Source organism: Coniosporium apollinis, assembly GCF_000281105.1.
Source record: "Coniosporium apollinis CBS 100218 chromosome Unknown supercont1.124, whole genome shotgun sequence".
Lineage (NCBI taxonomy): Eukaryota > Fungi > Ascomycota > Dothideomycetes > Coniosporium > Coniosporium apollinis.
The window spans coordinates 1-12,637 of record NW_006913386.1 but is presented as its reverse complement, the minus strand read 5'-3'; the positions used below and the strand labels follow the sequence as shown (position 1 = coordinate 12,637).

At 49.3% G+C, this 12,637-nt stretch overlaps 4 protein-coding genes across 4 annotated transcripts; 2 read left to right on the top strand and 2 right to left on the bottom strand.

Moving 5' to 3' along the window:
- Positions 1–2,673: 2,673 nt before the first annotated feature.
- Positions 2,674–3,099, bottom strand: W97_09357 (uncharacterized protein; the record flags this gene model as incomplete). Its single annotated transcript, XM_007787218.1, has 1 exon — positions 2,674–3,099. One exon carries the CDS (start codon positions 3,097–3,099, stop codon positions 2,674–2,676), a length of 426 nt encoding a protein of 141 aa, XP_007785408.1.
- A 617-nt stretch (positions 3,100–3,716) lies between these two features.
- Positions 3,717–5,087, top strand: W97_09356 (uncharacterized protein; the record flags this gene model as incomplete). Its single annotated transcript, XM_007787217.1, has 3 exons — positions 3,717–3,794; positions 3,859–4,277; positions 4,337–5,087. 3 exons carry the CDS (start codon positions 3,717–3,719, stop codon positions 5,085–5,087), a joined length of 1,248 nt encoding a protein of 415 aa, XP_007785407.1.
- A 1,842-nt stretch (positions 5,088–6,929) lies between these two features.
- Positions 6,930–9,592, top strand: W97_09355 (uncharacterized protein; the record flags this gene model as incomplete). Its single annotated transcript, XM_007787216.1, has 4 exons — positions 6,930–7,408; positions 7,457–7,471; positions 7,531–8,448; positions 8,521–9,592. The coding sequence occupies 4 exons, from the start codon at positions 6,930–6,932 to the stop codon at positions 9,590–9,592; spliced, it is 2,484 nt and encodes an 827-aa protein (XP_007785406.1).
- A 1,023-nt stretch (positions 9,593–10,615) lies between these two features.
- On the bottom strand, positions 10,616–12,307 carry W97_09354 (uncharacterized protein; the record flags this gene model as incomplete). Its single annotated transcript, XM_007787215.1, has 2 exons — positions 10,616–10,848; positions 10,906–12,307. The coding sequence occupies 2 exons, from the start codon at positions 12,305–12,307 to the stop codon at positions 10,616–10,618; spliced, it is 1,635 nt and encodes a 544-aa protein (XP_007785405.1).
- Positions 12,308–12,637: the final 330 nt, after the last annotated feature.

Sequence of the window (12,637 nt, the reverse complement as noted above, 5' to 3'; positions counted from 1 at the left end):
CCTAATAGAACCTTATAGAATCCTATAGAAACTAATAGAAACTAGTAGAATCTTCTAGAATCTTCTAGAATCTTCTACTTATAAATCAATCTAGTATAGTAAATTAGGTTCCTAATAAGTCTTTCTAGCTAGCTTATATAATATAGCTTATATAAGCCACGCTATCTCTAAATAGGAAAGCTATAGAAGCTTATCTTATCTAAAGAAAGTTCTACTTCCTTATATTCTCTAGTATAATCTAATGTATCCTATTATTTATTTCGATAGTAATAGGTATAAGAGCTATAACCTTACTTATAGTTAGCTAGTTATATGTATATAAATAAATCGCGGTAGCTTTATTAATATTAATAGAGATAGTAATACTATAATTATTATAGAGCCTCTTTATATTAGTGTAAAACACTTATTTAAATAGATTAGTAGTATATAGTACGCGCTAGATAATATATAGAGTTTCTATATATAGACTCTAAAACATCTAGCTATATTACTGTAGCTACCTCTTTTTACTATTAAAAATATATAGTTATATAAAGCTAGAAATCTAATTTATAGGAATCTATAGTTTATTAATATAATAGTAAAGCTAGCTATATATATAAAATATATAAGTGCTATATAGCTACTATATAAGCGTCTTATTAATATTCACGTTAAGGAAATAGAATATAAAGACGTTATTATAATAGTAAATATACTTATAGAACTTCTATATTAGAAGTATATATTACATTCGTTAGTTTATATTCTTTATCTCTATAAGTAGCTACTATAGCTCTTATAGATATTACTCTTCTAGAAGTATATATACCACACTATTTATATAGTAGCTAAATTATAAGTTCTTTTTTATTAAATTTCTCCTTCTCTTCTTAATCTAATATAGTGCCCTATAGTAATAGTAAGTATAAAAGATACGCTATAATATAAAGTAGTAATTAACCCTCTACTATAAAGATTCTCTAGCAATATTATTACGCGGCTTATAGATAATTTCTTTATAATTCTATATATAATAGAAGCTTATCTTTAGAACTAGCTTAGATATCGCGTGTATCTACTAGTTAGGGATTAGTATATATTACTATATAGAAGTTACCTTAATATCTTCTATAGCTAATTAACTTATACTCTTTTACTATAATTATATTATGCGAAGAGATAGCTTATAAGAGGTAATATAGTTACTAGAACCTATAAATAGTAGAGAAGAAAGAGTATAGCGTATATAAGAGTGTATAAAAGAATATATATAAAGGGTAGTAGAAGTTATAGATAAAGAGATATATCTAGTATAATACCTATAAGATATAATAGCGAGAGGAGACTCTATATATATTTACTATAAACTAATATAGATATTGTATAATTATAAGAGAATAAGAGAATTAATATTTAAGAATAAGCTCTCTATAAGAGCTATATAGATAATAGTAGGTAATACAGTTTAATTATAGGTATATAGGAAAGAAAGCTAGCTTATAGAAAGCTAAGATAGAGGAAAAGAATAAAGAGTCTATATATAGCTTACTCTTATCTACTATAAGCCTATATAAACGTTAAAAGATTATGAGAGAATATAAGAATTAGTATCTAAGAATAAGCTCTCTATAATAAAGATATTATTCTAGTCTTACTACTATAGCTAAATAGCCTATACACGTAATTACTTTTATTATACCTAGTTCTACTACTTCTATTACTTCTAATAGTTATAATAATACTATAATATATAGGCTTACTTACCTTTACTCTACTTTATTCACCTAGATATAATATTATAGTAGTAGGTAAGAGTATAAGTAGTAAGAATAAAAGAATTATAGTAATAATTATAACTACTAAGGCTAGTATATAGCTAGTATAAGACTTAAGCCTTAGCTAAAACTTTAAATCCCTAAGGCTTTTATACTAGTAGTTATAGAGCGCTATAAAGTAAGTATATTAAAAGTATAAGGCTAAGCTTAGACTTTATCTTAATACTTTTTATATTTTCGACCTATAGCGTTTATTATAGCATTATAAGCGTTTTTCCTATAGAAATTTTAGAGGTAGTTATAGTTTTCGCTAAGGCAGCGCATAGTGGAAAAACATATTTTATTAAGTATATTAATGAGTTATAACAATTCTCTGTTAGTATCTATGAAACTGGCATAAAATATCGCGGGGAACGCTAATAGCTTGGCTTGCGACAACCCTTTTGAAAACGGGAGGACCATGGCACCGAGCGATGTTGCGGGAAACCCGCACTTTGGCCGGCGGACACTGCGGGTATGGAGAAACGGCCACAGACGCGCAAAAGAACAGTCACGGTGGATGATACCTGATACCCTCTTGCTGTTTTGATGCATATCTGCCGTTCAGATGCTACGAGCCAGTGCTCGACATCCCGAGCACGTCTAAATCCTAATTCAATAACGCCCTGCTGCTCTCTACGCTCAAATGCTGTACCGGATGTCTCCCCGGTGCCGGACCCTCTCACTGTATATACAATCCACAACCATATGCTTTGGGCAAATGCCTCTAGCAACAGATGCTCACTCCAAGCTTGTAAGCTCGTCCAGCTCCCGGTCCTCTCCGCTTCTCCTCCTCCGCTCAATGGGGTCGCTGCGCATCTCTACCCCTGGACCAATCGATCGCGCGCTTCTGTGATTTGGGAATATCTGCAGTTTAAGTCAGAATGCGGTCATCTAGAATGAATGCTGTCCCGGGATCGCGAGAGAATGCACAGGAGCGGATGAGTGTCTTCGAAGAATACATGTCGCCAGGGTTTGCCATTGCCAACTCGCTCCCTGAAGGATGAAATGCCCAGTGTACCTTTGTGCCGGACCAGCCCAGCCTGAACGCAGCTTCATGCGCCAGAAGCTCTCCAAAGCCCAGCATCAAGCCGTTTATGAATGGCAGCAGCAGGTTGATCGCGGCGCCCCGAAGCAGACCCCATACTGTCGGCGGAGAGTACAATATCAGCGGCGAGCTCGATGAAGACGGCGGTGAGGATGAGAGCTCATGGTTGGCGTCATAGTTCTCGCTGTCGGAGGGGATGGTGATGGAGGAGTCGGAGAGGTTATTGCGGCCCTGCGGTGACTGAGAAGACATGGTGAGGATGGCGGGGACGGAATGCTGCGGGTACAGTTGGTTATTTCTCCCGTCTCCCGCTGCAGTGAATGGACAAGCTTGAAGCGGAATTGTCCACTGCTCACTCGGGTTGCTCGTTGCTCAGTGAGGTGCAGCTGCTGGCTGTTTGACGATGATGCAGCGGGCATTCAGTTCCGAAGCTCCGACAGCCGCGCGATCTTCAGTCAAGGCGCGGCATCCAGGCACAACGCCCAGGAAGCTGTGCATGTTGCAACTCCCGTCACGACAACTAACCAGCTACGAACGGCGATTCCGAACTTTGAGCAAGCCAACCAGCGTGTTTACTTGCTGTTGCCTGAGCCGCGCAGTTTCGCTTCGGCAGGCACCAACTACGCGTCCGCATTGCGCCCGCGCTTGCCCCGCTGACGTTGTCTCTGCAAGCTCGCCAACGAAGCTTCCTCCGTCAACCTTCACCAGCGAGTGATTTGCCACGTATCCGCCTCGTCCACAAGCACTTACAGGCCTCCGGCATCCTCACACTCCATCGAACACAACACTCTACGATATACCCGTCCGCAGCATATAAGCATACCAACAAGCCATCCGCTACTCGCCGGAACACTTCACTTTCCGAAACAATGGCGGAACCCACTGGCGCAGACCGTGACGCCGTCATTTCTCAGTTCTGCGATATAACCGGGACTACACCCGCTCGGGTAAGTTCCACAGAAGCTCCTCCATACAGGCGCTTGACTGTGTGCTAACAGGAGCTCTCACCAGGCGGAGGCCGTTCTATCAACAGCTGAATGGGACGTTGAAACGGCCATCTCACTGTTCTACTCTATGGCGGACGACGAACGGCCATATGAGGAACCAATACCCGGGCCGGAGGCAGATCTATCCCGACCCGTGCCCGATCCCAGCAGAGGCCGTACACTGGCTGGAGGTTCAGGCCCTTCCGCTTCGAGCTCATCGGCAAGCCAACCATCGGCAGCGCGCAACAAGCCGCAGGGTGGTCTTCGGACACTGAAGGATCTGCAGAACGATGCAGGCGGCCATGGACACGCCCACAACGATGATGACGATGATGATGACAATGACCAGGATTTCTTCACCGGCGGCGAGAAATCCGGCCTCGCCGTGCACAACCCAAAAACACCAAAGGAACACATGGACAGGATCGTGAAGAAGGCGAGAGAGTAAGTTGGGCCTGCCGCAACGTCTCACTAGTTCGCGCGGCCACTAACGGGTCTTCCAGACAGATGGATAATCCATCCCCTGAGAGCGATGACGAAGCACCAGTATCTCGCTTCCGTGGAGCCGGCCAGACACTCGGCGGCGACGACACTCCTAGCCACTTAATTCCAGATCCCGAGGCCGACCGACCGCGCTTCAGAGAACGCGCTCACCGTACCCTGAACTTGTGGAGAGACGGCTTCTCGGTGGACGACGGACCTCTCTACCGCTTCGACGACCCGGCCAATGCGGAGGCCCTCGCCATGATCCACCAGGGCAGGGCACCTCTGTCGCTGCTGAACGTCGAAGAGGGACAGCCAGTGGAGCTCATAGTTCACCCCCACACAGATCAGGACTATGTCCCGCCGAAGAGGAAGTACAAGCCTTTCTCAGGCTCAGGACAGCGTCTGGGCAGCCCCGTTCCAGGAGCCTCCTCGAGCGCGGCATCCGGCAGCGGCAGCAGAACAGCGCCAGCCGCTCCTACATCTGCAGGGCCGGCGGCGCCTCCCTCGGTCAACGTCAACGACTCTCAGCCAGTCGTGACGCTCCAGATCCGGCTGGGCGACGGCACCCAGCTGCGGTCCCGCTTCAACACCAGCCACACCGTCGGCGACGTCTACAGGTTCGTTGATGCGGCTAGTCCGGCGAGTATGCAGCGTGCGTACGACTTGATGACAACCTTTCCGAATAAGGTGCTTGGCGATAGGGGCGCGGTATTGGCCGATGTGCCTGAGCTCAAGCGCGGCGGCGTTGTGGTTCAGAAGTGGCAGTAGGCGCGGCGGGCGGCATTGATTGCGGGTGACTTACGGCTGTGGAACGCCGGAACGGATGTAGCATGCATTCAATGGTGTTGCGGGTCACAGGAAGGGGACTGCGGCGGCTTCTTTACCAAGGCTACATGGCTTGGATCTGAGAGGGACGAGCATGGGCATGCGCGGTAGAGGCACCAACTCTGGTAATATTATGAAATTGTCTAAAGTGCGACGACCCGTTAGGTCTCTCTTTTCGTGCTTGCCTTGGGCAGCATCACGGTCTTTCACCCCCCGCAGGAGCTTATGGGAATCGTGGATTGAACTGATCGGTGAATATTGAGGGTCTTCACTGCAGAGATCCGTGGCGGGATGCATGCGACCCTAGTGCAGAATGTACCCAGGCGGGGTCCCAAGCGTGCGTCGCCGCGGTGAGAGGTCACAAATGGTTTCAATGTGCGTGAAGGGTTAACCATTCAGATACGAAGGAGCCGGTGTTTACCGAGGAAGGGCACAGCAACCGGCTCACCAAAAAAACCGCACAATAACACTTCATGGAGAGGCGGGTTCAAAGCAGATACAGCGTATATAAGCCAAGAACGGACACTAGGGAGGTAGTCTAGCAATGTCCGAATACTCACATACAAGAAAGTGCGGTCTCAAGCGGGCAGTAACAGTGGTTGCCAGTTATTGTGCCCTTTGGTAAATACCGGCTCCTTCGTAGTGCGGAGAAGAATGAACATTAAGCACGAGCAGTTTGACGATCGATCCATTGAAGAGCTAAACTAGACTGCTAAGCACCTTCTGCTTTCTATCGTGTGGAATTGGTCTAGTTGCTCTACAATCAACAAGACCATGACATTGAACAAGCTGGAGCAAAAATGCGGCAGCGGACTTTTCACATGGCGCTTGATCGTTAAGGGTGACCGTTCCTGTGGCGTGCGCCAGTCTTTGGCCGACGCCGTCGGGACGCCAATCTCCCGCCGCCGGACCACGGTCTTTTTCCTGACGTCGAGCATTGCTGCATGATGCCTGCAAGACTTGCGTTGGGATCTGGTCGGTGAAAGATCGAGTTGCTGGAGAAAGCCATCACCTCTGGGTCCATAGTTATTGCAGCGTCACAGAGATGGCAGCTCCGAGACCAGTCAGTACCAAAGGCAGCGTCTCCGCTCGATGACCTGCAAGCCTGACCGTCATCCCCAGCCAGACATGCCAGAAACAAGACACCGAGCTGCTCCCCGTTCCCCATTCCCCATTCCCCACATTTGTCTCAAGACCCCTGGGACCTGCAGGCCAAGTTGAACCTCCACCTTATCAGTTGCTGACGCATTTTACGCCAAAGTCACGGCCCTGCACAGAACGGGCTCGCTGTAAACAACACCACTGGTGCGAGAGTGACACCCGCCACCCAGCCAGGATGTTTTCCGAAGCCACTTTCGCCCAGCACTCCTTCTCGCCCCCCTCTTGCCAAACCTCGCTGGAACAGTGAGTTGCCTCACCATTCAATTGCGCTACTCATCCGCGGAGCCTACAGCACTCGGGAAGTCATGAGTCGTACTCAGTCATGAAATCGACTTACAGCTTCTCACGGCTTATTGGTAAACCACCTTTAAGCAAACTCACCTGCAATTGACTCTCTTCTTTGTATTTTTCTCGTCCCCTGCCCTTCTCGTACATGCCCCATATCGAGGCTCTCCTCCACCCGCCCTCTCCTGCATTAGTCTCGCTACGTGCATTAGCTTCCACATCTCTATCAGATAACGAACCAGCCTTCGTGCATGTTGGACCTAGCCGCTAGTCTCCAGAGTTGCGACAGACTGTACTATTACTTCGTGGTTCCAATGCTGGCCGCTCGCTCTTCACAACATGTTGATGCCGTCTACTCGGAGGCTGGCCCTGCTGTCGCTCATAACCTTCCTGATACTTCTTCTGGTCGTAAGACGCTCTGCTTACGAAGGCCACATCTCCTACCACCACCCATCCAACTTCTACCATCATAACACAGGTCAAGTCGAGCGGCCATCGGGCGCGCCATTGGCTGGCAGACCTCCGGTGTTAAATATTGAAGACGAACCTTGGGATCATCAATCATCCCCAACGGAGGATCACGAATACCTAGGAACACTCACAGCAGGTCCCAAGGTCCCCACTAGGTGGCTCGCCTCTCCAGATGACCAGCCATCAGATGCTTCTGAACAAGCCTCCGAGGCCGCACCTTTACCACAGGCCACGAACGTTAAGCAGTACCTGCAGGCAGTTCTCAAATGGACCCGCCCGAAGCAAGAAGACGGCCACTGGCCAAAGTACGGCTACTATGAAGATCGGGATTATGATCCAAATCGATGGTCCGTTCGTCCTCCAACCACCACGCGCATCGACTAACGGCATCATAGGGAAACGTTTCCAGTGTGCGTTATGCTATTCGACGATGGTCAAGTCTTTTGTAACTTTGCTTACAAGCATTCAGGGAAGAAGGCTTCTACACCGATAGCGGCATACGGCTCTTAGATAAATCGGCCTCCACATATCCCGAGCCGTACACACCGTTCCCGGACTATAACAGTGCCGACTGGCAGCAGCAATGGAGGGGCGAGTACCAGTTTTGCGAAGGGCCAAGAGGGCTGCCGCTCAACGAGAGCTCGCAAGATATTATACACGCCTACCGTGGACCTCCGGCAGGGTTTCCTGAGCCTTCCGCAGGCTCGTTTGAGGCAGTTGGCATTCACAACAATGTATGCTTCGACCGGTACTCGCGTTACGGTCCGTACGGCTTTCTCAATAAAGGCGTCGATGTATCCGGGTGGACAACGCCGGAGAAGGTATACTGGCGGGGTGTGAAATGGGGCGAGTTGCAGAATCGGTGTCTGGAAAGGAATAAGAATCGCTACGCAGAGCATGCCCGTTCTGCAACGGACACGAATCCCGGCATGGAGGTACCCCAGGACGTGTCAGTCTCGGACGCGCCGAAAGGGCTTATACGACCAAAAGAAACGAGAACTGCGGCATCCCCGTCCTACCGCTCCCGCACCGCTATCCTCATTCGGACATGGGAAGGCTACACCTATACCGACAACGATATGCAGGCCATACGCGCTCTAATCATGGAAACATCTCTGCTGTCTGGTGGCGAATATCAAGTTTTCCTCTTCCTCAATGTGAAAGACGAGAATGCGCACATTTACTCGGATGAGAAGACCTACACCGATTTCGTGAAAAAAGTCGTTCCCGCTGAATTTTGTTCCATTACGATTCTTTGGTCAGAAGAGATGTGCAAGAATTGGTATCCGGACATCACCGACTGGCAGGTGTACTGGCACCAGTGGATGCCGGTGCAGTGGTTCTCCGAGACGCATCCAGAGTTCGATTATGTCGTGAATTGGGAGACGTGAGTTTGCTTTTCTAACAAAAGATGACGACCATTACATGTCAGAAACTGACTAATCGTCCTGCTGTCCAGGGACGCCCGCTACACAGGTCACCACTACCAGTTCCTCGAGTCCATCGCCGATTTTGGCCGCAAACAGCCCCGCAAGTACCTCTGGGAACGCAACAAGCGCTTTTACCTCCCCGCCGTCCATGGTAGCTACGATCAGTTCTTTGAAGACACCAACGCCATTGTCGCCAACGCCTCTGCCTTGTCGCAGATCACACCCGTCTGGGGTGCCCAGCCCTATTTGCCGGTCCAGACACCGCTCGGCCCCGAACCGCCCACCACTCAAGACGCCGACAGCTTCAGCTGGGGCGTCTCCGAAGAAGCCGACCTGATAACACTCTTACCGATATGGGACCCCCGCAACACCAGCTGGTCCATGAAAGACAAGATCTGGAATTTCGTTCCAGATTTCCTTAACACAGGCCGCACCCGGCACCCCATCTTCACCCCCTCGCAACCCACCCACGATGATTTCACCGACCCTCGCTTCGTGAACATAGACCGCCGCATCTTCATCAACACCGTTGCCCGCTTTTCACGCAAGCTCTTGCACGCAATGCACATCGAGAACCGCGCTGGCCGCACGATGCAGGCCGAGATGTGGCCCGCCACCGTCGCGCTGCATCACGGCCTCAAGGCTGTCTTTGCGCCTCATCCCATTTACTTCGATCGCCGCTGGCCGGGCGAGTACGCGGATCTGGTCTTCAACCCCCGTGGTGAGACGTCTGTGTCTCCGTCGCCTGAACTCTCCTCGTCTTCGGATGTCGATCCGCGCGTCCTCGCCAACGATGGCGGCGGCGACGACGGGTTTGCGACCGCGTGGGCTGAAAGACAAGACTCGCCTTACAACCATGACCGCGAATACAACTTCTGGGGCTGGAGTTGGTACTACAAATCGCGGTTTGGCGGAAGATTGTACAGGCGGTGGTTGGGCTGGAAGGTGGTTGTGCATCCGTTTGGGTACAAAGGGCAAGAGGTCGGTGGAGAGGAGTGGGAAAAGGAGCATGGTGGGAGGATGTGTTTGCCACCGATGCTGCTCCATCCTGTTAAGGGGATGAGGGAAGGGGAGGTATGGGATGAGTGGGTTGTGCAGTAGGTCGTGCGTGAAAAAAAAACCAGTGTACAGCGGAGTCGTTGGCGTGTTAGTTAGATAGAAGGCTGGGTGACCGCGGCTACTAATTTGGCTTTTCTTTCTGGTTTCCCTCGGACTGAGGGCACATTTGGTATTTCTAGGTATAAGATATCCCCTAGGATGACACTGCTATCGGCCTCATGGTAGAGACCGTGCATTGCAAGCTCTCAACCATGTAACAACAGGACCCACTTTCTGTCCATCACCACCAGCGATCCCTATAAAAACCTCTTCCGCACCTAGAAGCTCGCGGACGGGCGCCTGCACGAGTACTTGGAGGTTGATGATTACCAAGCCCGACAGATCTACTCGAGGGCTTGGGGCCTTGCAGTATAGAGGTCGGTTCGAACTTAAGACAAAGCGCCGCTTGTTCAAAACAGCGTCCATAGGTTCAGGTAAAAGTTTTCGGCTACAGATCTGGGTTGAGTGGCGTTTGATTCCCCCCTCGACACGGTATACTCACTCTTGTCCACAGCAATTCGCTGTCCGAACACCATAGTATCAGAAGGTCCTCACGCAGATCACCTCCCATTGATTAAACAGATAGCATGTGGCCGTCAGAAACCGGACATGACCCGCAAAGGGTACTTTAGTCACCACTATCAACTACCCTGGCAGCCTGGCTTCGCCGCTTAGATGAAATAATCTAGACTAAGAAAGAGAAGCAATAACACCAGCGCCTTTAGATAGTACGCTGTGTGATTCGATAGCAAATAGTAGATAGAGGCGGAGCTCGCCAGATATAATGTGCTAGCATATTTCATACTCACTACTCTTATGTTAACAGGCTCATTCATACTCTAGCGGTTGAAGTACGTATTCGCGGTTACCGAAGCATATAGGCTTTGCCGCTTTTCATAGGCTAAAGCGTAACTACACTAGAACGTATATAGGCACGTTTTATCGCGAACCTTCGGATACAATCAGGTAATGAAATAAGTACTATCCTGTCAACTAAAACTCTTGCAGACCCTTAACAGCCTCGCCCTACCGGATAGCAAATTGTTCGGGAAACGCCTTGAGATATTTCTCGCTACCAGGATCGACATACCAGGGCCGATCAAGGCCTGCTTGCAAAAGTGACGTCGAATCCAGGCGCCACAAGTTTTTCTGAAACCGGTCATCACTTTCGTAATTGAGCCCTGAATGGCTAGTCTGAGAGAGTTCCTCGTCTGGTAAGGAAGCAGCAGCGTACTGCACTGCTCGACCACGATCCAAAACTTCAATGAGAGAGCATTAGCGACCATCCCGTCCAGCACCTTGAATAGCGTTCTCACCGGGATTCAGAATCAACTCGCCCGCCATGATAGAACGTACGTAAGTCCCGCCGACGAACTCGTAATGTTCCGTAGTGCGCCGTAGGATAACGGGCTGGTCGCACCCGGCAAGCAAACATAAATTGTCGCCTAGAACAATGCTCTGCCGGCCCATTCCCATGAAGCCTTGAGATGTGACGAAAAAGTAGCGCGTACCACTAGGAAAGGACGAACCCTGTTTTAGGGCTTGGATCACTGGTAGCATATAGCTAATCGTTCGCTTCGGCTCAGACTCTTCTGGTTGAAATTCTTCAGGCACAGCAGCGCGACCCTGCAGGGTTTCCCAAAGTCTGCCGAGTCTGTTCTCGTCTAGTTGTGGGATAATAAAGGTCTTAGGATCCCCTGTGGCACCCCACTCGGGCACTCCTTCTGGCTCCAAGATACGGTCACCTATTAGCAGAACGCGCCACAAGGTAGAGATTTGCTCCGTACAGGCATGGTCTCGAAGGGACGGCTGGGCCTTCTTCAACGCTTGCAGAACCGAAAACTCAAGATTCCTAAGGCTTGAGACAAGCCTCGGCCAATTCACATCGTTGGCCTGGCCAACGTCCCACTCATATGGAAACGGTCGTACCAATACGAGGCTATCGATGAGACGTCCTTGAACGCTGAGGGTATCTCCATCATCAGAGAAGTGGTATTTAGCAATAGAGCCAGCGGATGCTTGATTTTCGTCTAACTCTATATCCAAGTCATCAAGGCCCCTTGCCGTGGAAGAAGTGGTGGATGCTGAGAAGTCAGGACACCAGGACGGAAGTCGACAACCTCCCTTAGGCCTTTCGAGCAATATGATGTTCAGGGTGTTGTGCGTGCTGATAATATGTCTAACGGCCTGGGCATATACTTCATGCACTGGTCTAGCGTAGTCTGGGAGGAGTTTCTGGTCCCCCTCGCGTGACATACCTAGAAGACTGTAGACCATGTCCCGTGGATCAGTTGCCTGGAAATCGCCATCTCCAATCCCTGGGCCTAATAAGAAAGCAAGACTTTTCCTGTTGCCGGCTTGAATGCTCAACCGGAGGACCATAAGCTGGTATATGTTGTTCTTCGCAGGAGACAGCCCAACAGTCTGGTTATGAAAGTGCACGAAATGCTCCCAGCTGAGAACCCGGGATCCACAGATCAGGCTCACATCCTTCGCCATTGCAAGCTCTTGTATTATCCATACCCTCGTCCACCATGGATATTGTAACACTGATGGTAAAGCGGCCCAGGCTCTCGTGAACCAAGGTAGCTTGCGGACATCATCGAAATCCGATGTAAGGCCAACCGCTTCGATCAAATCCATAGCCAGGTCACTGTCATCCATAGCCTCTCCCAGCCAGACATGCACGTACGACGCAGACTCGTAAATGCGTTGCATGTGCCGGACTTGCTGGTTCCGTTCCGTAATATCATCTTGATTGATGCAGAGAGCATCAACCCACAATAAGCCGGCACGTTCTTCTAGTTCCTCGCGCAAGCGCTGTAGGGCTGTCCATAGATTGACCGTCACTCTTCTCGCGCATCCATCAAGGATTATCGTGCGAGGATCCCTCGTACTGCCCCAGGTGTATGATAGAGCGTTGTATGGGTTAGGGTTAGGGTTTGGGTTTGGGTTAGGGTTAGGGTTAGGGTTAGGGTTAGGGTTAGGGTTAGGGTTAGGGTTAGGGTTAGGGTTAGGGTTAGGGTTAGGGTTAGGGTTAGGGTTAGG